The sequence below is a fragment of the Colletotrichum graminicola genome (genome assembly GCF_000149035.1).
Source record: "Colletotrichum graminicola M1.001 genomic scaffold supercont1.12, whole genome shotgun sequence".
Taxonomy (NCBI): Eukaryota; Fungi; Ascomycota; class Sordariomycetes; order Glomerellales; family Glomerellaceae; genus Colletotrichum; species Colletotrichum graminicola.
Window position 1 is genome coordinate 691 of NW_007361016.1, and position 26,732 is coordinate 27,422.

Below are 26,732 nucleotides of genomic sequence, written 5' to 3' on the forward strand. Positions count from 1 at the left end.
ATATTTTATATAAGTATAAACTAGCCTTATATAACTATAAGATCTTTAGCTAAAGCCCTCTAATAGTTAATTTAATATTAAAATTATATCTTTAATTAAGGCTATTATTATATAAACTTATTTATTTATTAAGGTCTAATATATATTATATTATATTTATTTAGGAGTAAGTTAGCTATATCTTATATATTATCTTATTATAAAAAAACTCTTTAATTAATTAGGTTAATAATCTTATTAAGAATTACCTTTACTTTTACTTTTATTATCTTTTTAAACTTTAAATATATTTTAGCTTATATAATATATTTAGTGTATTAGTTATAGAGGGTTAATTTAGGAACCTTAAGTGTATAAGCTGCTTTCTATATAGGTATTTCTAGGTCTTTTTAGATAGCTTAGAGGGTAAGGATAATTTAGCTTTCTTTAGAGGAAGAGTTTATATTTATATATAAAGAAAAGGAGGTGTAAAGGTTAAAGAGGTAAAAAAGCAGTAGACGTATATAACTAACTATAATCTATAACTTACTATATAAGTACGTTATAAGACGTACTTAAGGTTATAATAAAGCTAACTAAGGTATTTAATATAAAGTAAACTACCCTTAAGGCTCTTAAAGCTATTAGAAAGCTAAGGGATATTAGTAACTAAACTAATAATATATATAGTTATAAAACATTTAGTAAGAAATTAAAAAAAAGATAATTATAAATTATTTTTTAAAAAGTTATAAAAGTAAAAAAGTAGTAAGTAAAAAGGTAGTAAAAGCTTAATAAAATAGTATAATTAGATTATAAATAATAAAAGTAAAAAGATTATTATAAATAATTAATAAAGCTATAATAATAAAAAAATAATAAAAAAAAACTTTTTACTAAAAAAAAAACCTAAGATATATTTATACTTTAAGAAAATAAGAGCTTAGTAACTATATATATAAGGGGTTAGCCTAGTTACCTTTTATAAGGCTATATATAGTGTATTTTAGGCACTTAGTGCCTAAACTAATTAATCTTTTAGTAATACTAAAATAGTCTATTAACAGGCGTAGCACACTACCTATACCTTTATAATTATTTAGGCACTAAGTAGGTCTTCTAGCTGTTAACAGGGGCTAGGTTTAAATCCCGCCTGTTACAACTCTCTTTAGTGTAGGCCTTAAGGGGCTAGAGGTCAATCAATCAGTGGGATTAGTTAGCTAGGCATAAATAAGGGGCAGCTTACGTTAGGCTTAGGAGGGACTAGGTGCAGGGAGGCAATGTCTGGCAGCTGTTGCCAGACGCCAGGCTGCCTAGGGCCTTTGGGGTTAACATGACCTTATGCTCTAGCGCATAGTTACCGGCGCTAGTGCACGTGGGCCTGAAGCGACTTAGGACGCGTCGCATTAGAAGGGGGGTAATTATAAGGGGTTAGCCTGGTTACCCTTTATAAGGCCATGTGTGGTGCATTTCAGGCACTTAGTGCCTGAACTGATTGATCTTTTGGTAATACTAGAATAGTCTATTAATAGGCGTAGCATACTACCTATACCTTTATAATATAATACTATATTACTTAAGTAAAACTAAGTATTAATAATATAATAAAGAAAGTATAAAGGTAAAGTATATATAAAAGAATATCTATAATAATAATAAAGTAATAGTATAAATAATTAAATATATATATAAGAATTATAGGAATAAAAAAACTATAAAGAATAATAAAAAAGATAATATAATATATAAAATATATTTATAAAGTAAGTATAATAAAGGTAAAGAGTTAGTAAAAATAAGGCTAATTTAATAAATATTTATAATACTATAATAAGGTCTTTAACTAGCTAGATAATAATTAGTTAGTAGCTAGCTACTAAAGTAAGAATATAAAATAGATAATATATACTACTATAAGGAAATACTATAGTAGCTAGATAAATATTAGGCCTTAAGGACTAAGGCTTTAAGGATAAGAATAATTATAAAAGTATTAAGGTATAGTTATAAGTAATTTATAATATAACCTTAGTAATTAGTTAGTAAGGACTTACTAACTTAATTATACTAAAGAGAAGTACTATATATAGAACTCTCTAGTAAAAAGTCTAGAAAGTAGAATAGACTTATCTTTTATACCCTTCTTAGTTATAGCTCTTAGCTATATACCTTTATATTTATAGTAATTTTACTATAGATTTACTAAATCTATAAGTATATTATATAGTAAATTAACTATATAATCTTATAATAGTTTTTTCTTTTATATATAATTAAAGAACTAGTTTTTACTTTCTATTATTTATTACTACTTATTAATATATATAGTTAACTATATTACTACCTCTATAATAACTAATATTAACTTTATAACTTAGCTTTATTATTATACCTACTAATAAAAGTTATATTATATAACTTACTATTAATAATAAGAAGTTTATACTTATTACTAATATTATTTACTTTAGCTTAGTAAAGTATAAAAAGTTATATATAGTATACTAGCCTCTAAAGTCTATAATATAGTTACTAGTACTAATATTACTTATATAACTAGTACTATACTTAAAATTATTACTAACTACCTTAAGTTACTATAAATTCTAATAATCTTTTAGACTAACTTATACTTTCTTTATAAGTATCTTATAAAGCTTAGTACTACTAAAAAGAAATAATTTAAAATTAATACTATAGTACTTTACTAGTTATATAAGTAATATAATATCTATAAGATTTAATAGATATAAAAAGAAAATAACCTAGTAAATAGATTTATAAAGTTATAACTAAATAAAGCACTAAAGTAACTAGTTAATAATAGTTAATTAAAAATATAAATAAATAAATAGGTTTATATATATAATAGTTTTATATATAAAAAGTCTTAAATACTTTTTAGTCTTTTGTTTTTATTATGTTATTTAGCCTTTTATTAATAACTAGAAAATAAGAGAAATTTATAGTACTTTAGAAGGTTACTAGTATTAAAATATTAATTATTACCTAAACATTAGTACTATAAATTAACACTAATAATAGCTAGAATAACTATAGCTAGTTTACTATAAGATCTACTATATCTATAAGGAGGTTTTATAGTAATTTAAATTTTACTATAGATCTACTAGATCTATAGGTATATTATATAGTAAGTTTACTATATAATATTATAATAGCTTCTCTCTTTATATATAATATAGAACTAGTATTTACCTTTATTATTTAGTATTACTTATTAATATATATTATTAACTATATTACTACTCTAGTAATAACTAATAATTATCTTACTAATCTATAGTATCTTATAGTAATAGTTACTATAAAGTTAACTACTAATTAGTATTAGTTATTACTAGGGTAGTAATATAGTTAACTATATATATTAATAAGTATTAATAAATAATAAGGGTAAGTACTAGTTCTAAATTATATTAAAAGAGAGAAACTATTACAATATTATATAGTAAACTTACTATATAATATTCTTATAGATCTAGTAGATCTATAGTAAATTAGGCTTAGGTTGTAAATGCTACTAGCCTACCAGATTATGTATTATATCACACGTGACATCCTGTACTGTTTCGTGTCTTCCTTTCCTTGGCAACAAGGAAGACGCGTCAAGGTATGTACGCTTTGTTGTCCTGTGCACTCCACCCCCCAAATCCCCGCTGGCTGCCACCCTCCCCATCGCCGCATACATGGAACCACTAACTGGTCCTTCAACTCTCTCCCCTTTCGTTTGACGGCCACTGATCCCAATGGCTTCCCATATTACCTCACAGAGCCATCGCGGCAACCGTCAGTCGGCGAAATCTACTGGCGTCGCAAGAGACGATTCAGACGATGAGCTCGGTGTCGATGATTTCCCTTGGGAATGGATTTATGACTCTACACATGCCAACACGCCCGAGCTGACTATCAACGATAGTACACATGGCCGGAAGCGCAAAAGAAGTACTGTTGAGACTCATATAAAGGGTGCTCGGATGGGCCATTTCCAGTGTCACATTGGCGACTGTGTTCTATTGAAGGCTGAAGGGTCCAAAGAAGCATGGGTTGCCATTATATGCGATTTCCTAGAGGAGGATGACGGCGAAAAGGCTGCCAGTTTCATGTGGTTTGCGACAGAGAAGGAAATCCGTAACAAGGAAAGAAAACGTTTGGACTTCCTACCTGTTCGTCCTCCCAGTGCACGATTACCTCCGCCAACGCTTACCGTCTATAGAACGAACTATACATATCTCCCTCTTGGGACATCAACCCGCTCGCCGCGATAAATGGCAAAGCTACTGTTCTATCACACCAAGAATTCCTGTCGAAGTACCCGTCAGGGAAGGTTCCACGAGCCTCGTCTGACCACGGAAAGACGTTCATATGTCGGCGCGCCTGCAACACAAGAACAGCAACGTATACAGATGAGTTTGTGTGGGAAGACGTTTATGATGCCAGCGAACAGGGCGTGTATGACTTGATCGAATTTGTGAAGTTGCACACCAAGTCGAGCAGAAATCTCCAAGCAGCAAAAGACTCAACACCAGAACAGACATATGCAACCTCGGATGGGGCTCTGGCCGCCAGGACGCCCAAACGGACAGCCCAAGCCGAAGCTTCTACACCTCGGGGGAGAAATCGTTCAGTAACAACGCCATCATCTCGGAGACGGTATGCAGTCTATCACACCCCTTGGCTAAGCGTGATTCCCCGGCTAACCCTGAGTGTTGAATTTTGAAGGATTATAGTCAAGAAAACCCTTGAGTTCACGCCCTTGGGTATCAGAAAGCTGTCACTAAACCGCCTACAGTCGTCCCCTTTCCAGTTAGCCCGGTCCCAATTGCATGTTGCCTCTGTACCGACAAGCTTGCCTTGCAGGGAGAGTGAGTTTGGCCTGGTATATTCTCATTTAGAAGCAGCCATCGCGGACGGTGTGGGAAGCTGCATATATATTGCCGGCACGCCTGGGACCGGGAAGACAGCAACAGTTCGGGAAGTCATATCTCGCCTGGAAGATTGTGTGAGAGCTGATGAACTTGACGACTTCATCTTCGTAGAGATCAATGGCATGAAGATCACTGATCCTCACCAGTCCTATAGTCTTCTATGGGAGGCCCTCAAGGGCGAACGTGTCAGTCCTACGCAGGCCATAGATCTTTTGGAGAGAGAGTTCAACAACCCGAGTCCTCGACGCACACCATGCGTGGTTTTGATGGACGAGTTGGACCAGCTGGTGACGAAAAATCAAAGCGTCATGTACAACTTTTTCAACTGGCCGGGCTTACGACATAGCAGACTCATTGTTCTGGCTGTGGCAAATACCATGGATCTTCCCGAGAGAACTCTGAGCAACAAGATCAGCAGTCGTATAGGTCAGTCAGTCGAGTGTTGAAGGTCCTTGGAAGGCGTGTGACCTCGGAACTAAACTCAGACCATAGGCTTGACGAGAATTACCTTTCCCGGCTATAACCATGAGCAACTAATGAGAATCATCCAGTCCAGACTCGAGTGCGTGCCTGGTAACGTTGTAGAGCCAGACGCTATTCAATTTGCTAGCCGAAAAGTGGCTGCAGTGAGCGGTGATGCCAGAAGAGCACTGGACATTTGCAGACGAGCCGTAGAACTTGCCGAGACTGACAGCCGCGCCGAGTCTACGTCAAGTGGCCATAAGGGACGGCGACCCGCTGCGAGTAGCAGCAAGGCACCCGGTTCGCCCGTTATGGTTACAATAGCAACTATCAAGAGAGCGATCAACGAGGCAACTGCCAACCCTATGCAGCAATACTTACAATCTTTGGCGTTCGGACCCAAGCTGCTTCTCAGCTCACTCTTGATCAAAATTCAAAGGAGCGGCACCATCGAGACGACATTCGGGGATGTCATGGACGAATTGTATCGTATCATGAAGTTAGATACAGCAGCTCCGAACTCTGCCATCATCTCGGCCCTGGCAGCTGGAACACCAGGAGGCGAGGCTAGCCTGGGGAAGGAGAGTACACGGGTTGCCGAGGCTCTGGCGCTTCGACGGGCGGCGACTGAGCTAGTGGGTGCAGGTATAATTGTTCTGGAAGCACACAAATCAGAGAGACCAAGCAAGATGCGTCTTGCTGTAGGAGATGAGGAAATCAAAATGGCATTCCGGGATGATGGTGAGGTTAATGCTTTGGGTCTATTTTTTTAGGCCCCCATACCACCACAGATGCTAGGTAGACTCAGTAATCGGGTATCTATTAGCATGACTATGCTTGCCTTGCCATTGTTGGTCAATCATGTCCTACACTGTCATACACTATAGACTGGAAGCTAGTATTTGCGTCGCGCAAGTGTTGGCTGCCAGACAACCGGGTGCGATTCCGGTGTTGCTTTCTCATCCTGCTTCCATATTTTGATGGTCTTATCAGCCTCTCCGCATATCAGACGCAACCCAGAGCGGTCAAAAGTCGAACTCATAATGCCTGCCTCGGCGTCCAAGGATCCTGGCTGTGCCGTAGTATCAAGTGCTTGAAAGCGGTAGCCTGTTTTCCAGTCCCAGAAGCTCATCGAGCCGTTGTCGCCGCCCGAGAAGAGCACATTTTCCTGATTGACACTCAGTGTGTTAATGATGGAGTTGTGGCCGTCGAAGTTTTGCATGAAGGCTCCCTCAGGGCATTTCCACTGCTTGATGCTGCCGGTGCTACCCGACGCAAAGGTGAACTCTTGGGGATGCGTCGTTAGTGCCCTGACCCCCTTCTTGTGATGCGTCAATACGCCCATTGTCTTTCCGGCAGCCAAGTCCCACAGTCTCACTGTTGCGTCCAATGAGCCAGTGATGACCTGAGGATCGGCTTCCTGGCATTTGACGTCTGATACGGTCCCGGTGTGGCCTGACAAGACGTGGATGTTGCTTCTCGTTCGCATGTCCCACACTCTGGCAACACCATCTCGACCACCAGTGACCAGTACGTCGAGTGTTGGATGGAGTGCGAGTGTGTAAACACCGCTAAGGTGCCCATGGTAATGGCGGATGACCTTGTTCGTCTCGAGATCCCAACACTTGACCATCTTGTCCTCGCCGCAAGAGAACAGATAGGGGTGGCGCGGACTGATGGCAAGGCCACGAACTGTCGATATATGCCCAGTCAAGGTAAGGCGTAGAGAGCCTGTCGCGAGGTCCCATATCTTGATGGTCCTGTCTCCAGCACCGCTTGCGAACCACTTGTTTCCAGGCTCGACGGCCAAGCTTCGTACCCACCCCAGATGACCCGAAATGACTCTCATCAGCTTCCAAGGGGGGTGCCACTCGGGCCTAGAGCCGTGTGGTGTGGCAGTGCCTGCCTGGGCCAGGCTTGTTGATTCGGACGGCGGCCTCTGGGAACTGTCTTCGATCATAATCATTTGTCCATCTTTGGCAGCAGCGACGGGGCTGTTGGGACCCTCGAGGAGCTTCTGGACGGGTTGCTGGCGAACGAGTGCATTTTTCGCGTTGGGCTGCGCCTTGATTTTTCGAGTTTTGCTGGGCGCTGGTTGTTTGGCAGCGAGGGCTGGCGGAAGCTGTTGGACATCGACATACTCAAGTCTGAAGCGGCGTTCGGCAGCTGCCTTGTCAATCGGTTTCTCTGTGGCGAGATCACCAAATTCACTTCGCTGTCCTTTCCTCGAAGAAACAGCGGGCGAATCAGAGTAGATTGATTTCGCTGTTTTGTGGTTGCCATTAATGAGCGTGTTCAGGATGGCGGTGTTGGCTGCTGGCCCAGTCGAGTTTGACATTGCGAGGTCCATTCCGGCCGAGGTTGAAGGCCAGAGTTGGCCGGAAGAATTAGACACTTCGGATCGACCGGAAAAGTTCTAAATGATGGTGCCTCGTTGTTCGCGGCGACTCGGCTTGCTGATGTGGTAGATGAATAGGGTGCTGGCTATGGTGGTGGTTTAAGCAGCAGACGGCCCTACGCGTAAAACATTGACTTGGAGTGCACATTCAGTCAATCCGACTACGGTAAAGGTACGTACCTGCCTGGACAGAATTGCACAGACCAAGCCTAGGTGTAGTCTCTAAGCTCCTAGGTACTGCGGTCTAGAGTACGTACACAGTGTGATCAGAAATGTGTACTTTGTACGTCAGAAGCTGAAGTTCATCATCTAGGTATGGTTCAGCACTGGCTTCTCAAATTTGACGCTTCGCACTAGCTAGAAAGCAACACAAGTCATCTTCGGATGTTTTTGTTGTGGAATTTATATGTGTACTCCTTCATTTTTTTGCCTTTCAAGCATCCTTTGTTTGTACTATACAACCGTGTTCTGCTCGTTCTCACCGTTGTTGTCTTCTGGAATAACGTCATTCCAGTCAACGACCATCTCGATTAAGCCACAGCTGCCTTTGTGATTCGATCCCCTTTCGGTACCCTGTTGCATATTTATCTGCAATAAAAAGTATCAGGTTGTCTTTCGGAGCATTCGCTCTGACTACACCAGACGAGACGCAATGAACGAGTCCCAGGATCAGTTTCCCCTACATACCGCTGCCCGAGAAGGAAGAGGTAAACCGCCGTATCCCCCAAAGGCCGCTCTTTTTGACTCAATTCCGTGTAGTCTCGGTTGCAGAGACCATCCTCAAGGTGCCCCCTGTCCACGCACTGCTCCGAATAGAGCAGATGCTGATAGAGTTTCTAGACAGAGCCCATGCTCGCTACTCGGGAGGACGAGGATCGCAGGCTACCGATTCACTGGGCCGCGTCATCCAACTGTATTGACATTGTTATACTGCTTGCGCAACACCATAGTTTCGATCCCGATGTCCAGGTAAGCCGGCTCATTGCATCCTCTTCTGGCCTAGTCAGCTGTGCACCCTTCATACTGATTTCGGCCCTATGACACAGGATGGCAGCGGCTGGACGCCACTTATGATTGCTGCAAGCCTCAAGGACGGCGAAGCTCTCGTAAATTTACTGCTTCAAAAGGGAGCCGATGTCAACCTCAAGAGTAAGATACTAGTCCAGCCCGTCTCCCCTTAATGGTTTGTCGTTGAGGCACCTAACATGTGGAATGGTATAGATCACAACGGACAGGTCAGTAAAGCAACATACACAAAGAATGGATTGGTGTTCTAATGTGGGCGGCCTAGAATGTTCTTCATTTTGTGGCTTCAAAGAATAATCTGGATGTTGCGAAGACGCTCATCAGTCACAATCCTCCGGTGTCTACCAGAGTTCGCGATAAACGCGGCCAATACGCCATCCACAGAGCTGCGGCCATAGGCTCAGTTCCTATGGTGATGCTCCTGATCAAGAACAAGAGCCCCCTCAACGCTACTGACGCTTCGGGCTACACGGCGCTTCATCATGCCGTTGCCGAAGGTCATGGTATGTACTGTTTAGCATACAATCTTCGTTTGTAAACGACGGGCCGGCTGCTCACACGTGGCATTAGGTGACACAGCAATGGCCCTACTTAAAGCTGGAGCAGAGGTCGACAAGAAGGATAATGAAGGTTACTTGGCCTTAGACTTGGCCCCCGACAAGGAGGTCTGTCTGGCTTTTGGTATCTGCTACGTAGATACTGACAAGAACATCGCTAACATGTCATACTTAGGTTCGCCGCTACATCGAGCGTTCCGCTGAGGAGGAAGGCATAGATCTTTAAAAACAGCCCAGTCCCAAGCTGCAGTACTTGGGTAACGACTGTTGGCCTCGACTGGATCAGGGAGGCGCGGGCTTTTTCACGTACAGGACTGGGAGGCAGTTTTTGCCTCTACTCTGGGTGCTCGTGCCACATGATCCCATTACCTCACCGTTCGCTCTACCAGGTCGCGATACATGGCCTTGACATCCTGCACGTCTGCACGCAACTCCTCTACTAGCTCGCTTTTCTCCCCAAGTAACTCTAGTGTCGTCTGGTATCTCGAATTCAAGTCATCAACCAGACCCTCCAGCTCAGCAACGCGTTTTGACGCCGTCTTGTTGGATTCTAACTCCTTCATCAGCGACACAATTTCGGCCCTTGCTTCGTCCCTTTGCCCAGATATTCGCGCCAACTCCTCACGCGAAGTTACCTTTTCCGCCTCCAGCCGACGGATGGCCGCGCTCATCCTCTCCACTAGCTGCACCGAAGGGCCTGCGCCAACCGTCGACACTGATACCATATCTTGCAACATCTGTCGAGGAGACGAAGAAGTCTCGACACCTTCAAACATGTCATCTTTCTCGCCCGCATGCGATGTAGGTGTTGGCAGCGAGTCAAGAGGCAACTCGAGCGATGTGATGGAAGGTGCTACGGGCAGACTTGAACCACTGGGCAGCATTAGTGGTCTTGCCGGAGGTTGGCTCGACATTTTCCTTCCGACTGATGAGCCCTCTTGAAAGCCGTCCATTCCGTTAGTTGGTACTGGGATCTTGCGACTCTTGCCCGACACACTCTGTAGCAAGAGAAGGTCGTTACTCATGGTGCGTGTGGGCACAGACAACAATGGTGAGTCTGGGCGACTATGTACTCTAGAACCGGGTCCAGATAGATGGTCTTCTAGCCAAGGTCGACGGTCGGATTCTGTCCTTTCGGCCCTCCATCCCATCTGCTGGTGCTTTTCAAGCTCGGACTTGGCCTGGAACAAGGCTGCCTCGGCGTTATCTGCCCGCTTCTGCAGTGCCTCTATACGTGCTTGATATGCATCAACATCTCGCTGAAGATTGGGGATCTTGCTCGTCAACTCCTGCAACTCCTCGTCCTGGCGCTTGCATCGTGTCGCCTATTAACCTATTAGCACGAGAACGCTTCAACTGGAGCCTGGCTCTATAGCTCCGAGGCATATTGTCATTTCTTACGGTCTCTCTCGCCTTTTTCCTCATTTCCGACTCTCGTCGCAGAGCATCATCCCTTTCGCGCTCAAGGTTGCCGACTCGAGCAACCAGACTTGCCTCGATGCCTTGCCAATTCTCCGCGGCAATCGCATGTTGTGTCTGTAATGTTTCCACTTGGCGCAGTAGCTTGGCCTGAGAATCACTCATGGCTCCAGACGACGCCTCCTCCGCGAGCGCACGCATCGCTTCCAGCTTTCCTTCCATTGCTTGGAGCTCCGTCTTCATTTCAATCTCCACGACACGGGTGCGCTCAGCCGCACGCGCCGCCCTTTCCTCTGCTTCGGCAGCGTTAGCCTTTGCCCTGTCGACAACCAAGCTCTTTTCCACCTGCAGCGCAGCGACAGTGTCTTCGAGGTCCTTGACACGGTGTTTCTCTGCCGTGAGCGCCTCTTTGGTGGCCTTCTCAATGGTTGAATGGGCCTGGTCTGAGGCCTTTCGTAGATCATCCCGCAATCTCTGAATTACCGTCTTGTTGGCTGACACCTCGGCACGCAACGCGTTCAACTCGTCCTGCATGCCGTTGGATCTAATCTGCAAATCCTGGTTCGATTGTTCGAGCTCATCAACACGACTGGCCCGGGTACGTAACTTGTCCACGTCGACCGTTAGCTTGTCATGGCGAGCGCGCAATTCCGCTATGGTCTTCTCGTCGCCATTTATTTGTGACCTGAGTTTCCTGATGATGGCCCGGTGTTTCTGTTCAATGGCAGCCAAGTTCCTCCCCTCGTCCATAAGGACAGCGATCTTTTCGTCTTTTTCGGCAAGCTTCCGCTCTTGACTGCCTGCTGGTGCTGCAATAGAAGACTTTCGAGCTGCATCAGTCGCATCCCGTGCCAAAAATTGCACTTTTGCCTGGAGACCCTCTAACTGCTCAATATAGCGATGTATCTCCTCCTGCTGTTCCTTTGCCGTTTGCTCCGCCATAGCCTCCAGAGATTCGACGCGCGTTCTGAATATAGAACATTGTTTGCATGCGTGATTCGTGTCCGTCATATCCTTGGATGGTGTAGTTTGTATTGTCTCAGAGTTGACCGTTACATCAGACGAAGCGGTTGTACCGCCGGCGAGTGCAGACTCCGATCTTGTTTCGCTCTGTGCCGTGGTCTGAGGCAGCTGGTCCTCCTGATGGCCTAGCGGGTCGATCGGCTTGGGCTGGAGTTGGAATTGCGTAGCATTCTCGTGGGCGACAGTCTCAACCGGCGGGGAGGTGAGCGACGGACTCGGGTCTCGATTTGTAGCGACAGTACAGTCTTTCTGATGTGTACTGGCTTCAGGACAGCCTCCGTCCGCGCTCGGTCGGGCACTCTGGGAGTCGGAGGTTATACTGCGAGCGTCGGATGACGGATGATTCTTGGCGGCCATAGCCTTGGCAAGACGCTCCTGTAAGCGGTCATTCGTACGACTGCTGGTCGAAGATCGAGGCTGGTCTGTAATAACGAGATTCAGCACAAGGAAAGAAAGGTCTTGCCAGTAGTGTGTGAAGCGACAACAACAAAAGGGAAGGACGAGTGCTACTCACTAGGTTGCTGATCCTTAGCGGCAGCTGTGGCAGGTTGGGCAGATTGAAGCAGGTTAGACCCGTTCTCGCCTTCAGCGAGTATGTTGTCGAGCCGCGCTTCCACGCCGGCAACGGCCTGCTGAAGAAAGGAACCCCAGCGCGTCGACTTTGCAGGAGCGGCCATGGCGACGACCGGGTCACGTCTGGTAAGGATAGCTTCCAAGTGGAGGTAGAATTAGGCTGGTTATGCCTCGTGGCTGTTGCGGGATCCAACGACCATGTGCATGTCGAGTACGGTCCTGTAGTTGAGCAGTGGGATCGACCAACTGGAGTTCTCGGCTGTTAACTCGCAATGTCTTGAGTGGTCTCGACGACGGACGTAAATGCCTTGAGAGCAGCTGATAGGCAGGGTGCGCGTTAACTGATCAATAAATAACAGACAGAAGTCAGTTGGTGGCTTGCAGAGGAGATACGAATGGATGGGTACTAGTATGATTTGCAGACCTTCGTTGTTCTCGGCGGCTACAAGTTTAGCGGTGATTGTATGTTGATAATTGGGTGTGGTGATAATGCGCAGCTCTCATGGAAAGGCAACGACGATGAAAGTCCAGGTGGCATGTAAGGGAGTGGGAGCAATGTCGGGTTCCGGGGCTGAATGGGTGGGTGTGAGCCACTATGTGCTGTGCTGTGCTGCGCTACGAAACGAGGTAGGCGCATTCTGTTTCCCAATGTGTGTCCTGCATTGCATGCCCAAGGCACCTAGGAGCAAGTATACTGAGGTAGGTACTTACCACTGCGCGTCTTTGCCTCTGCTAAAATATTTTGCCAGGACTACGCCTCTATACCTCTGGCACGGGAAGAAACTGTATTTAATTTTATTGCACGCATTCCAGTTTCTAGGCCTGGAGTGTTCCTAACACCAGATACTTTGAGAAGGCCTTGCAAATTGGAACCAGACATGGAAAACAATAATAGGTTGATACGCCGTAAGGGAAAAATGAAAACGACACCTCGAGAGCTGAGTCAAGGTGCAGCAGCTATGGTACGTCATATTACTAAACATCGGAGCACATCCGTGGTTTAGTGTGGTTTTTTTAATGGTTCACGGCCTGACACTGGACTGGTCCGGTGCACTTGCTTGCAACTTGCAACGTTGAAAACCCACACCCTCAACGGACATGTCTCGGGTTGAAGTTGCCGGTTGGCTCAGCTAGGTTCCCATCCTCTCCTACCTACTAGGTAGGTAGTAGCCACGTTACTGATCTAGTACTTGTTGCCGTGTTTCTACTAGAGGAACCAATTGCCTCCCTTCGCACGATAATCCTCCCTGCCTCCACCTAGCCCGGGTGACTTGCGTTACTGTAAAATACTTAGCTGCCTCTATCTCTTACAGTCTAGGCTCAACATAGCCAATCAGCCACTCTCGGGCAACACTAGGATTATTCAAACTTCCTGCCGGACGACCCGGAACATCACCACACGGGGCTTCACTCTCTCTTCATCTAGCCGTATTTGCCTAACTTTCCACTTCCCATAGTCACTCTCGAGAATTCGGTACCCAGAACCTGTGCCTGGAAATCCTCAAGTTACCGTCAGATTCCCCGAAAGGCCAATTGCAACGGCTTTATTACCGCTAGGTGTGAACCCTTACACGCACTCCATCGCTCTCAAACCTGGGTCGACTCTCTTTCACTTTCTCCCACTCTCTCCCACCTTCTTGCATTCCAAACACTCGCTTACTGTGCTGTACCAAGATAGAACGGAGTGATCCCATAAACAGTCATTGGGTTCTCGCTACGTAGCCCATCTCCGGCTCAGCCTGACCTATATACAGCTAACTCCACCCGACCGCAATGGCATCGTCCCCGTTGTTCCAGGCCCTACGCTTAGCCTACAACGAGGACGTTCCAGATGGATACTGGGGCGAGAAGACGTCTACGCTGAACTTTTGCGAAGAGGTGAGACATGGCTTGCGTACTGGATGAGCCAGCGGGTAAATTATTCCTGACTTCTGCTTACATTTCCCCCTAGGACTATGCAGTTTCGTACTACTGCGCAGAGGTCTGTAATGTGAGTGAGAAACAACATTACCATGAAACTATACCAGACTGTTGACGTTACTTGCCATGGGCACCTTCAAGACGTTTACGAATCTCCTGTTCCTCTGGCTCGGCTTCAAAGGCGTGCACAATTGCGCCTCTGAGAAACACCCGCGCATATTCCTCATCGCCTATCTGGGCTATGTTGTTGTCGGTCTTGGCTCCACGGCCTTCCATACATCATTAAAATGTACGGCCCCAGCATCAGGGGGCGCGCGATGGTCCCATTTGTGATTCGAGCGTATTACTCACAGAACCCGTCTAGACCCTATGCAGCTGATAGATGAACTATCCATGATTTACACGACTTGTCTGATGGTCTTTGCCACGTTTTCATTTTCAAAATCACCGCAGTTCGCTGTCTTCTTGGGCAGTGGCCTTGCTCTCCTGGCAGGGTTCATTACGGTGTGTGCTTTCATCGCCCTGCACCGAAATGGGACGTCAAGTTGAAGGTAGCCAAGGCTGACTCCAAATCCGCCAGTATTATTACCACCTTACAAAGGATCCTGTGTTCCATCAAGTCTGTTATGCAGCGCTTACAGCAACGGTAAAACACCTCTTCCCTTATATGCATATCGTTTCGTTTTGTTTGACATGGTGGCTGACGCTATGCAGGTTGTCCTGCGGAGTTTGTACGTGATGGAGACCCAGCTACGCCCGGTCCTAGCCAAGAGAAACCAGGCTAAGGCTCATGGAATTCTTGAGACTATGTGGATCATGGTTGGTACGGGTCTCGGCGTATTTCTCATGGGCTTTCTCATTTGGAACCTGGACAACGCTTTCTGCAGCCAGATTCGAGGCTGGCGGCGACAGCTTGGGCTGCCCTGGGGTGCCGTGCTTGAGGGTCACGCCTGGTGGCACCTGATGACAGGAATCGGTATGTGTTGCGTAAATGTTCCACTTGTCTTCCCAGTTGCGTCAATCAATTGCTGACATCGTCTTAGGAGGTATAAATCCCATGGCCTTCTGCGTCCGACAGCAGGATTAGTTTTCACTGGGCTAACGAGGCATTAGCATACTACTACATTACCTGGGGGATTTGGCTCCGTAGATGTCTTGAGGGCCGCGAGGATGAGTACAAGCTTGTTTGGCCCAGGTTGCTATCGTCGATACCACTCGTCGTCAGGAGCAAGAAGGCTGAATGAAAGCTTGGAGTAGTGAAGGCGGAGCACTATTCTAACAACCAAGGCTGTCGCACAAGGGTGTGTACTCATGAGGTTTTCAAGGACACACGGGTTCAATGATAGTGTAAGTATTGTACGGTTGTGTCTGGATGCAATCATGGTTGGATACGGTGACCTGGTCTTCGCCTGGAAAGATGACGTTCACGCAAGACTGTGGGCAAGAGGATCCTTGAGATACCCTTTCAATTGAATTGGTTTTGAAGGACATACCGACCCACCGACCTACTCATACAGGGTGTATATTTCCTGATTATCGTTTCCTTACGCAGTGAGCAGTGGATTGTACTGACCGTATTCTACTGTGTTGGACCCCGCACATGGGTAGACGGGTAGGTAAATTAGGCAAGTTATCTACCTAGTTAGAGGGTCGAGTAGACTCCACATCAGCATAAATGCAAAAAAACACTGTATAAACATTTAAGCAATGCAGGCCTTCCTCCAATATTACAAGGCCTGGCTGTCACTACCTAGTCACACAGGAGGGATTATTTTACTCACCACCACGATCATCACCCCATTCACACTAAATCGTAGTGACATCCATCCGCTCCAGAACTGCATCAGCAAAGCAAACACAAGGCCGTTATTCTTTTGCCTACGGTAATTTCAAGCTTCTCGAAATGTCTATCCCAAACCAGGCGCTGGAAAAGGTAAGCGAGGAGGGTAGTCTCCGGCCTATACGCTGGCTTGAACAGTTTACATTAGTTATGCTCACTCCGCCTCGCGCTCTAGTTGATCCGCGAAATCGAGAGCCAGGCCATTGTGGCCCAGCAGCAGATTGGTCAGGCCCGCACGCAAATGACGGCAAAGCAACGAGAAATGCGAATGGTGCGCCTGACCCTGGACGAGGTGGCGAGCCTTCCCACGAACTCGGGTGTCTACGAAGGTGTTGGTAAAATGTACGTGAAGCCCTTGCTGATTACCGTCTTCTTTTCTGTCCGCTGCAGCTGATGTTTGCCCTGGGCGGATGGCAAGAGAGCAAAACGGGAAGATGCCCAGCTCGAAAGGAATTTTGCTGACACTTGACCCTCCGGCTGAGGGGCACAAAAGGTTCGTTTCAATACCCACGCCACAGCTGACACAGAAGCTGGAGGGCCAAATCAAGGAGAAGGAGGGCGAGGTGGAGAAATTGAGCCAGAAGTTGCATTACTTGGAGACGACGTATAAGAATAGCCGACAACACATTGACCAGATGCTCAAGGCCCAGTCATGATGGAGGAAGTTGTATCGGGAAGGAGCGATGCCGGGGGACAGCCGCAGAGTCGCAAGGATTTACCAAGAGGTATGTGAGAAGGACGAGGCATATTTCCTTGTGTAATCAAAAAAGCATACGGCAAGGCGGGAAACTGATGTTCATAATCAAATCACAGCCGCCATTAAATAGGCCGGTATCACGGATGCGTCCTTGGGTGTCGCTGGATAGACCGAATCTGATCCGGGCTAGACGCCTGCCTCTCTCCGGACGTTATGCTTAGCACAGTCTCTTCCAAGATTCAACGAACAGCTGTCTAGTTTGAGCGGGACGGGCAGCATATACAAGGAAAAGCCAAGCTGGCCAACTCATGGATGGCACAAGCAAATCAAAGTCTCGCTCGGGAAACAGGATCAATGCAATCGACGTCGGCATGGCAAGCTTTCGTCCTTTGGAGAGTATGAGTAATGATCAGAGTGGGACACGCCCCTTTAAGGTAGTGTATGCGTGATTCTCGTCGCTGTCAAGAGAAATCCGAATCAAACATATATGAGAGTGCAGAGTCAACGGCGAGGGGTTTCGAGCAGAATAAGAAGAAGAAAAGAAAAAAAAAAAGCTAAGTACTCGCCCGCCACCCGAAAACCTTGATACTGATACAGTAATAGGTCATTAGTATTTGAGCAGCCATAAGGGCACCCAATCAATCGGCTAGAATTTCTCCGTGTGACCCATACTTATAAGGCATTTATACCAAAATATCATAATAACCGGGGTTCTTAGCCCTGGGTAATTTGAGGCACTCATCATGTGACCCTTGTTGCTGTTCAAATACTAATGACCTAGTACTATACATAAACGATGTACTTTCGGGGGGGAGGGATCTGCCGCGCTTGCGATAGGGTTTTGAAAATTGCTCTTCGGCTCGATGAGCCTCATCCAGCCAGAGTTGTTTCAGTAGCCGCCAGGTGGCGAGTCGGTTCATCGCAAATACTCACCTATGGTCCTCGCCGAAGCGCCAGGGAGGTGACAATATTGCTGCGGTCAAACAACCGACTTTGCATATTACCGGGCGAGAGTGGAGGGCAGTAAGCAGGGCAGCAGAGTACCTACTACCTAGGTGTGGTAGGGTACCATATGAACCGAGGGCAGCAGCAACAACAAGAGCCCCAGCTGACCACCTACGTTGACCCGCAGCTACGGTGCTGTTGAAAAACCTCGCAGGATACAAACATGCCTTTCCCCTCTTCTTTTCCTTTAAATTATTATTGCAACTTTAATTAACCTACAATCATTAAAAATCGGCTTCAAGCGGCGGCCTCTCCTGCTGTAGGTAAAACAGTGATGTGCCATTGCTTGCTCGAAAACGGCTGCCTGGTCAGCTGAAGTTGCGACCGCCAGCGGCGGCTGTTGGCCCCATTTGACAATGTCATCTCATTTCGTCAGCGCTGTCCAGTCATGTCGAATACCGACAGCTGAAAAGTGGGACAGAGCGTTCCGGCCCCGAATTGAGAGTGGAAGCTCAAGCCACCCGTGGTACCGCACCCTGGATGCCGAGGCCCACTTTTTCAGCATCGTGCAGCCCTACGAGCATGAGCACTAAGGCAAATCCAGTTGAGAAGAGGAGGGAGGGGTGGGATAAGACAGTCAGTACTCCGTAGGGGGCTAGTAAACACCCGACGAGGAAGGCGGGAGCAGAAAGACAAAACCCTTGTGGTTGATGGATGAACCGACGAATGGCCAGCCAGTCCTTCGCCCAGCCGATGCTTACTGCCCCGCCCTCCTTCCGTACAGGACGTGCCTCTGACTGGCCGCACGTAAACCGACACTCTAGTACTACAACGGGCGTCGACGTCCCCCTCTCCCACCCCCAAGCACATGGATGGTGATGATTCCTCCCGTCTATCACTCAGAGTCGAGGTTTAAGAGCCACTGGTGCCTAATTCATTTCCAGGTAGTGCAATAATAGACGCTATCGGCCAGGATGAAGTGTATCATTCGACACTTCAATTACCAGCCACTTCATGAAGGCCGTTTGGACACCCGAGGCGCCCCCTCCTAATAATCCGTTTCTCTTCTCGTCCCGAACTAAAGCAAGGCCCCCCTCCTTGGTTCCCTCCCCTGCCTCCTGGAATTCCTGTCCTTCCACCCCCCCGGTCTCCCCTTCCTCTGCTTCTGCTGCCTTCTCCCTCTTGCCTTCCCATGCAAACGTATGCATGTCGGCTGTCCCATGCAAGCCGTTCCTCTCTAGACCATGTGTTCCGACCACGGAGGAAGCATCTTATCGCCCCCATCCCCGGCCGTCTTGAGCCCTAAGCTAGGGAAAGCATAAAGGGTCACCGGATCTCACCCTCCCACGCCTCAACGCCTCCTTCCATTCTCCCTCTTCTCCTGCGTTACTATCGCAGCATTTTGTTTGTTTCGCGTGCGCCTTGTCCCCGTCTATTCTGTGAACGGGTTGATCTGCCAGGCATCAGTTTTGACGACTAGTGACTCGAGCTTGTGACAGTCACAGCCTACACCTTACGCAACCTTCGTGCTACTTCCCTTCTTTCACAATGAGTAGCTACTACTCGGACTCGGACGAGCTCGACATCCGATTCTCAAGGCGTCGAGCTCCGTCTCCTGGGCCTGTTCACTATGTCGAAGCGAGGCCGAGGCCCAGAAGCTACTACGCCTCAGCCCCTCAGCAAGCTGCCTTCCTGACCCCAGAGCGTACAGTCATTACTACTCGCACTCGGTCAAGAGAACGTTCCAGTGAGCGTCGTTCTTCTCCCCCAAGCAGCGCGCCTTCGGCACCAGCGCCGGCCCCGCCTCCTGTCATCATCAACAACCGCATCTATAACGAACACTCAGACGAAGAGGATGACCGCCACATGCAGGTCTACCACCCTCGTCACCGTTCTCATTCGCGCAGCCATTCTCCCTACTCCCGGTCGCCATCGTCTTCCTACATGACTCGAGAGGAATATGAGGCGGAAAGGGCTCGGCAGGAGCTTGCCGAGCTGAGGATCACCCAGGCACGCGAGAAGGAGGAACGCCGAATCCAAAAGGAGTATCGCGAAGAGGCCGAGCTCCAGCGTGCAAAGCGTGACCTGGAAGATATCCGAAGTCGCGAGGCTCGCACCGCCGAGGAAAAACGCTTCAAGACGCAGATTGAACTGGAAAAGTACCAGGAGGACATGCGGCTAGCAGACCTGGCCAAGAAACGAGAGAAGGAGGCCGCTGATGCCGTGGAGCGTTACAAGAGGAAGGAACAGGAGCGCCTTGCTCAGGAGAAGAAAGAGAAAGAGGAGCGCGAAAAGGAATTCCAGAGAAGGCTACAGGAAGAACGCCAAAAGGAGCTGGACCGTTTGGCCAAGGAGAAGAGGGAAAAAGAGGAGCGCGAAAAGGAGTACCAAAGACGACTTCGGGAAGATCTCGTCAAGTCAGGTCTTGATGAAAAAGCTATTGCTGCCATTCTCAAGAAGGAGAAGATCCCCGAGGCTCACACACACAGGCCGAGCCCGAACTCCACCAACACTGCATTGGTTGCGGGCAGCCGCCCGACCTACACGCGCATGGCTAGGAAACATCTGTCAATCGAGACGCTGAGAACATACCATGTTGAGTGGGAGTTGGATGTCGTACGCAAAGATTACTCCACCGTTGCTTTCGGTCAGTACTTGCTAACTCATGTGGCCCAGGATCCCGACTACGTACTCATCAAACGCTGGGTTCCAGAATGGGAGCAAGACACGCTATGGAGGCATACAAGATCACTCCGCGAGAAGCGCTCATCTAAGCTAGTGCTCGAGATCGAGGACAAGAAGTCACACAGGCACGAGCCCGAGTTTGAATGGGTCAGAAAGAAGAGTGACCGTAAGCGAAGCAAGTCGCCGGCACTCCTCATGTACCTTGCGGGTGCCAAACCGGCATGATTTACGAGAATGGATCAGATACTACGGCCACGTCAAATGTGATCACCTCGCTTTGCTCGCATGGTGGAGCGAGATGTTCAAATACTGGACATTCGTTCCAGTGTGCTCGGTAGAATTGGACTGTACCGAGAATGGCGTGTTGGGTATTTGCCACACGATGCTTATTTTGTAATTGGGTGAGGTGGGACTGTTTGTCTGGCTGCGTAGGCTCGGTGCTATGGCGCTGTTCCGTTCGTTGTCATTCCAGAGGACCAAGTGCTCTCAGCTCGTCGAATCAATTCTTCATACACAGTCCAGGCCAAGGCTGAACTCATTGCTTTCTTGCTCATTCGCAGAGCTACCCCATCCAGGAGTGACCGCACGCCCTCCTCTGTGACCATCTTACGGCAAGCCTGATACATGTTCCGGTATATGGCTGGCTGCAACTGAATCCTCGTCTTAATGGCGTCGAACGGATTCGACACGACAGAGCAAGCGGCCCCGGCCATGATGGCGGAGCTAAAGTTTACCAAGGTCGCATGTGATGTTTTGATCGTGGTGGGGTGTGAAGAGTTCTGTCCTCCTCTGTCAAAGGACAGGCCGCTGAGCCGCTTCTTCAGCAGTTCATAAAACAATACATACATGCCTGCATACGGCGCATCGCGAACAGCCGTAGCGCCGAAGCCCGCAAAGAAGCCTCGCAGGCCGTTCGTCCTGTATATGTCGGATGATGCGCTGAGAAGAGATTGGTAGGAATAGAGGTTCGATTCGTATCGAACTTTAATAATGGTCAGTGGCATCAAGACGAAGCCTGCAAGCGTTCGGGCAAGGGCGCCGGCTACCAGGTTAGACATCGGGGTGAGTGTCGGCAATGAGGACGAGTGGGCGGCATGGCTAGCTGTGGCCTGACCCAAGAGGCGCGATTGAGCAACATGTTGACGGATGGAATTGAGGGATGTGAAGTAGAGAGCTGAGCCGAAGCCGGTCCTGAGAGCAGACGGAACTGTCCCGCGCCAAAGTGTCTGGATTTTGTTCGGGGCAGCGGCGACATCTTTGAGATATGAGGCGAGGGATCGGTGACCCGATTGCTGCACACGTGTTTTTAGCAGGTCCAGCGGTTGCAGCAGCACCGCCGACGCGACACCAGAGCCAAGTCCAGCAATGAAGTGCCGAGCTGGAGATATGAGACGAACAGATCAGCTTGAATAACGGTAGGGGGGTGATGGCTCGAGCAGCCATGACGGTCATAATAATAACAGGACAAGAATGCAGATATGAGGTACCAGGATGCCAAGACCATGCGGACTCTCGGACTGGCCCTACCAGCATACGATTGTATCACTTACATGACTTTGTCCGGCCAGAGGTTGTCGTCGGTTGAGACATTGGGCCCGTAGGTGATGTCTGCCGTACCATTGGAGTAGATGTACTTGGCTGGACCAATGGAAGAAAAAGAGGGAGTTGTCTGTGAGTGGGTTTAAGTGTGGGTATGATTTTCGGAAATCGGAGCCATTATGTCTCTGTGTTAAGGTTTTTGAGTGCGTACGGGATGTTCTCAGTTTTGTTGCGATGATACGTACAAGAGGAATCGCGAAATCATGATGACTTTTAACAGAGCAACCACAGGGGTATTAGTGGTACCTGAGGAAGGTGTTTACTCACCGGCCAAAGCAGGTGACGATTGGCAGGGAGTTGGGGACTTGTACGTAACAGAGCTTGAGGTGAACCATACTTGGTATCCGTAAGTTGTACTAGATATAGTTATATTATGCTTCTATCCGAGCCGTTCAGTCCAGGTCTTGTCTGACTTACAATCACCGCAGTGATGCCATCAGCCCGGTCACTTGAAAGCAGCATCTGCCCTCTTCTACTCTTCCCTCCAAAATAAAATAAAATAGCGAGGATTATCCTTAGCCGCGACTAGTAATTCCCGTATTTTTCGTTTTTGTCTTTTGGGGGGCATATTTCCCACCGTGAATAAACAAACCATATGCCTTGTTGAACCCGCATAATAAGAACGGTATCAAGAGCTGGCATTGTTGGTTCCCCCGCGGCCGTCTTTGACGCCGGCTCCAGCTATCTTGTAGTCACCAATGACTGACTCGAGGCGCCCCGACAGCAATCGGTGACGCTTGACTATATCAACCCATTCGGACTGTTTCGTCACTCCCTCGCCCTCGTTACTAAACCCAGCTAGCAGCGTACCAAAATCGCCTCCAAGCCTGCCCAAGCTTCCTGAGCAGTACAATACTTGCGTGAGAATGCTATCTCGTGCTGCCTGATCCCTGACGGTAGGGAGATATCTCCCCAAGGTCTCGAGTAGCATCTCAACAAGGTGAAGTGGGAAAGTCGACAAAGTCGACGGTAAGGGCTGGAGAGGATCCTTGGCGTCGGCATGAGGTCGGCTGGCCTGATGACTTGTATCGGGGAAGATGCTCCTAAACATGGAAACGACCCCGAAACTCTGCTCCCGAAAGATTTCGACGTAACGTTTGAGGTACTTTTCTGTCTGCTGACCGCCGGACCAGGACTGATTGTTAGGGCTTTGTTGCCTGTGCTGCTCCTCATCGGCCAATTCGCGGAGGGGTTGCAGGGCCCCCAGAGTCGCGTCCAAGGTCGCTACTCGACAGCAAAGGAATAGTAGAGAGAGCGTATGCTCCTGGGACTCGCGACTCGAGGAGCTCATCGAGGATAAATCAGGTAGTACCCTCCTAAGCCAGCTGACGGTGCGTAGCGATGCAGCCAACTTGAGCCCTGGAGATTTGAGAGCAGAGATGAGGTCAGCCGTCATTTTGATGATGGCTTCATCGGCTTGGCGGGAAACCAGATCAACCAGTGGTGAATCCGGGTACAGGCCATGGAGTCTCCGGATGTGGGCATTGAGATCAAGGGCCGAGGCGTAGTTGGCAGGGACAGTGTTGATGGCTGATGAAAGGAGGGTTGGAAGTTCAAGCACGTCAACAAGGCGCTCAACGTTGCGGAGTAGCAGCAGAGCACGCTTTCTTTCTGCTAAGTCCTCATTATCGCTAGTTTTGCTGTAGGTGGTAGAAAAACGCAATGCCTCTAAGTCAAGCTTGGGGATTGCATTGCGTAGGTCTGTAGTATCCACGACTAAAGTAGGTAAAGCGTGGGTTAGACTAGCATGATGCGAGGCCGAGTCGATGATGGACCTGTGAGAGCGTTTCGCGACATCTTGAAGTGAGAGAAGGAGTGATTGTGAAGACTGAGCTAGGGATTGAGGCTCTGTCGATGTCAGGGCTGCTGGACTTTGGTCCGCGAGATGAGACAGATAAGCTAGCTTGGTTGACCGCAATGTCGGTTTGGTCTCGGCTATGGGAGGCTGCCGTGTGTCGAGCAGATCAAGAAGAAGATCAGCCATGGTTGCACTTGTTGATGCTTGGATATTCACATTTGAAGGCTGTGATTGGGCTGTGGGCGACCTCGTTGAGTATTCGAGGTCGCTGACGAAGGTGGTTCGATTCTGAGGTAGGTAGGCGGTGGGCATGAACACAATCGCCAGCTCAGCCAGAAGAGTATGTGTTTAAGAGGGACATCGAGAAATCGGGGTTACATGTAAAGCTGGCTGAGGTAAGCTCGCTGATGTCACATGCAGGTGCGAAGACATGTACATTCAATGCTTCGCCGTCTGCATGCCATCATTGAGTTCCATCGAGAAATTGCTTGCCAGTTTCTAAGACTATGCGGGTATTTTCTCTCTCACAAAGTAGATCATTTGTCCAGAATATAGTCAAGGCCACATGTTGACTGGATATTCGTACTCGCCTCACGACCATGTGCAGATCCCTCCCCCACATCCCTTCCTGTTCCCATGTTAAGCCCATCTGACGCCATCACGGGTTACTGGTCTTGTTCCCGCGTCCTACGTCGGTGTCATAGCTGCTGCTGCGTAGAAGACCGGAACACTCGCTAAAGCCCCTCAGGTTGCCGTCCCGACCCAGCTGATGTAGCCAGTGACACAAGCTAATGTACCCGAGAACAGCTTGACACGACGCCTGGTCATGGAGTGCCAGAATGGATAACTGAGGTACGTATCCGGGGCCCCACCACAAACGTCTCTAAGGGTCCTCCTCCATCAAGCTTAGCTTCCCCCAACAATCCTCCCAGCTCCCCGCGTCGAGGTGATCTTACCTCCCTACCATTTTCCAACTTCTTCCCTACCTCACGCGCCTCCCAAGACCTTCAGTCACTTTGCACGCCTTCTGAGTCCAGCCTCGTTCAGTGGTCTAACCCGGTGACAAGCTGCTCTACCTCCCGATAAACATCTATTGAAAAGGGATCGAGTTCCTGCGCTCAGTCTTACGAGTAACCTGCCCGCCTGCCGTCGACCTCTTCCACCCGTCTTTGTGCCGCCTCTCCGACAACGATCTGAACGAAAACAACACGAGAGCGATAGCGTAGAATGAAAGACCCTTTCTTTATCGAGCCGCTGCCATGGCTCGTCAAGGCAACACAGCCCTTGGCCGACTACTTTTCTCTCCCAACCCTGCCGATACATGTGCATGAGGTCTTCGCTGCCGCCTTGCTGTACTCTGTTATCTACTACCCGGTGTCGCCACTGCTATCCCGGTTGATTGTTGGCCGCAAATATCTCGACCTACCCAGGAAAAGACGGATCAATTGGGACGCACATGTCGTTTCTCTCGTTCAGAGCACGCTCATCAACGCGCTGGCCATCTGGGTCATGTTCGTCGACGAAGAGCGCAGCCAGATGGACTGGCAAGGTCGTATATGGGGTTACACTGGTGCCGCTGGCATGATTCAAGGCCTTGCCGCTGGCTATTTCCTCTGGGATCTTGTTGTAACTAGCTGCAACATGGACGTCTTCGGGTTTGGCACATTGGCCCACGCCATCAGCGCCCTCTTCGTCTATTCGCTTGGATTCGTAAGTTTACCTCGTGCGAACCCCTCATTTTCACACCCCCCCTGACCGCGGTTTTCCAGCGACCCTTTCTCAATTACTACGGCTGTGTCTTCATTCTCTGGGAGTTATCAACACCCTTCCTCAATATCCACTGGTTCTTCGATAAGCTAGGAATGACCGGGTCCCGCGCGCAACTTTACAACGGCTTGATACTCCTGTTCACTTTTTTTTCCTGCCGTCTAGTCTATGGAACATACCAGTCGGTCAAGGTGTTTTCTGACATTTACGCTGCCATTAATGTCCACCCTGTTTTGCCCAAGGATATATCTCCCGAAAGAGACGCCGTTCTTGCCTCGACAGGCGTCATGAGATTTGCGACAGAGGCGTCAACGGTTCCGACGTGGTTGGCAGTGACGTATCTCATCAGTAACCTGACTCTCAACAGTCTCAATTTTTATTGGTTCATCATGATGATTCGTGCGGTTCGCAAGAGGTTCCAGCCGGCCAAGTTGACAGACAAGACCTCTCAAACCGAATCCTCGCCCATTAAGGTTACCGCGCGATCTGGGCAACCCACCATCCATCGACGCAAGGCTTAGTAGAGCGAACTGGGAGTTCGGCCCCATGCGCCTTAGTTGATTTTAAGTCGAACGTGTGGGCTCGTTTTTTTGGACCACGGTCACTCGGGAAAGGCGAATGGTAATAACGAGTAATTGGGGAAGAAGGGTTTTATCAACAGAATATCTGTACAACACCGCATTTGCTTACCTTACGGCTCGAAGTTCTATATACTCGGTAGATTTGCACATTTTTAGGGTTGCGACGCCACGCTGGCTCATCTTTATTGGCTGCATTGTGCCGTATCGTTCTTCTGCATGTGGTAGTCCCAAAAGAGATATCCATCAATAAATACACTGGGAGCCCACACGCCTGCATTGAAGATGGTCGCGCCTTACTGTTTGGATTCCCTATGCATCAATGGATTAGGCATCTACTGCTTGTCCTTAACCACAGGGCCAATGGGCCCATTTGGATAAAACGCTAGTAAAAGACCAGTTTCTCTGGTTGGGCTGTAATATGTCTGCGCCGGCGAGGCAACGAGCAGACATTTTAGTATGCCTTGTGTACCCTTACGCACCTTTGCCTATTCTCAGCTGAAGCAGCACTCTGCGA

At 48.1% G+C, this 26,732-nt stretch overlaps 10 protein-coding genes across 10 annotated transcripts; 6 read left to right on the forward strand and 4 right to left on the reverse strand.

Moving 5' to 3' along the window:
- Window positions 1–3,749: 3,749 nt before the first annotated feature.
- Window positions 3,750–6,163, forward strand: GLRG_03827 (ATPase; the record flags this gene model as incomplete). The annotated part of the gene is made up of 4 exons (XM_008094512.1): window positions 3,750–4,166; window positions 4,217–4,653; window positions 4,723–5,354; window positions 5,421–6,163. 4 exons carry the CDS (start codon window positions 3,750–3,752, stop codon window positions 6,161–6,163), a joined length of 2,229 nt encoding a protein of 742 aa, XP_008092703.1.
- A 122-nt stretch (window positions 6,164–6,285) lies between these two features.
- GLRG_03828 (WD domain-containing protein) lies at window positions 6,286–7,740 on the reverse strand (the record flags this gene model as incomplete). Its single annotated transcript, XM_008094513.1, has 1 exon — window positions 6,286–7,740. One exon carries the CDS (start codon window positions 7,738–7,740, stop codon window positions 6,286–6,288), a length of 1,455 nt encoding a protein of 484 aa, XP_008092704.1.
- Window positions 7,741–8,440: 700 nt separating this feature from the next.
- GLRG_03829 (uncharacterized protein) lies at window positions 8,441–9,597 on the forward strand (the record flags this gene model as incomplete). The annotated part of the gene is made up of 8 exons (XM_008094514.1): window positions 8,441–8,495; window positions 8,548–8,573; window positions 8,629–8,757; window positions 8,835–8,937; window positions 9,010–9,023; window positions 9,080–9,317; window positions 9,385–9,479; window positions 9,547–9,597. The coding sequence occupies 8 exons, from the start codon at window positions 8,441–8,443 to the stop codon at window positions 9,595–9,597; spliced, it is 711 nt and encodes a 236-aa protein (XP_008092705.1).
- A 139-nt stretch (window positions 9,598–9,736) lies between these two features.
- GLRG_03830 (M protein repeat protein) lies at window positions 9,737–12,490 on the reverse strand (the record flags this gene model as incomplete). The annotated part of the gene is made up of 3 exons (XM_008094515.1): window positions 9,737–10,696; window positions 10,773–12,235; window positions 12,328–12,490. The coding sequence occupies 3 exons, from the start codon at window positions 12,488–12,490 to the stop codon at window positions 9,737–9,739; spliced, it is 2,586 nt and encodes an 861-aa protein (XP_008092706.1).
- A 1,669-nt stretch (window positions 12,491–14,159) lies between these two features.
- GLRG_03831 (alkaline phytoceramidase) lies at window positions 14,160–15,550 on the forward strand (the record flags this gene model as incomplete). The annotated part of the gene is made up of 7 exons (XM_008094516.1): window positions 14,160–14,264; window positions 14,338–14,376; window positions 14,448–14,595; window positions 14,671–14,810; window positions 14,887–14,952; window positions 15,021–15,282; window positions 15,420–15,550. 7 exons carry the CDS (start codon window positions 14,160–14,162, stop codon window positions 15,548–15,550), a joined length of 891 nt encoding a protein of 296 aa, XP_008092707.1.
- Window positions 15,551–16,209: 659 nt separating this feature from the next.
- Window positions 16,210–16,802, forward strand: GLRG_03832 (prefoldin subunit; the record flags this gene model as incomplete). Its single annotated transcript, XM_008094517.1, has 3 exons — window positions 16,210–16,239; window positions 16,322–16,488; window positions 16,640–16,802. 3 exons carry the CDS (start codon window positions 16,210–16,212, stop codon window positions 16,800–16,802), a joined length of 360 nt encoding a protein of 119 aa, XP_008092708.1.
- Window positions 16,803–19,336: 2,534 nt separating this feature from the next.
- Window positions 19,337–20,698, forward strand: GLRG_03833 (uncharacterized protein; the record flags this gene model as incomplete). The annotated part of the gene is made up of 1 exon (XM_008094518.1): window positions 19,337–20,698. One exon carries the CDS (start codon window positions 19,337–19,339, stop codon window positions 20,696–20,698), a length of 1,362 nt encoding a protein of 453 aa, XP_008092709.1.
- Window positions 20,699–20,913: 215 nt separating this feature from the next.
- Window positions 20,914–22,063, reverse strand: GLRG_03834 (uncharacterized protein; the record flags this gene model as incomplete). The annotated part of the gene is made up of 2 exons (XM_008094519.1): window positions 20,914–21,851; window positions 22,024–22,063. 2 exons carry the CDS (start codon window positions 22,061–22,063, stop codon window positions 20,914–20,916), a joined length of 978 nt encoding a protein of 325 aa, XP_008092710.1.
- A 637-nt stretch (window positions 22,064–22,700) lies between these two features.
- GLRG_03835 (Dor1-like family protein) lies at window positions 22,701–24,056 on the reverse strand (the record flags this gene model as incomplete). Its single annotated transcript, XM_008094520.1, has 1 exon — window positions 22,701–24,056. The coding sequence occupies one exon, from the start codon at window positions 24,054–24,056 to the stop codon at window positions 22,701–22,703; it is 1,356 nt and encodes a 451-aa protein (XP_008092711.1).
- A 1,041-nt stretch (window positions 24,057–25,097) lies between these two features.
- Window positions 25,098–26,158, forward strand: GLRG_03836 (TLC domain-containing protein; the record flags this gene model as incomplete). Its single annotated transcript, XM_008094521.1, has 2 exons — window positions 25,098–25,580; window positions 25,640–26,158. 2 exons carry the CDS (start codon window positions 25,098–25,100, stop codon window positions 26,156–26,158), a joined length of 1,002 nt encoding a protein of 333 aa, XP_008092712.1.
- Window positions 26,159–26,732: the final 574 nt, after the last annotated feature.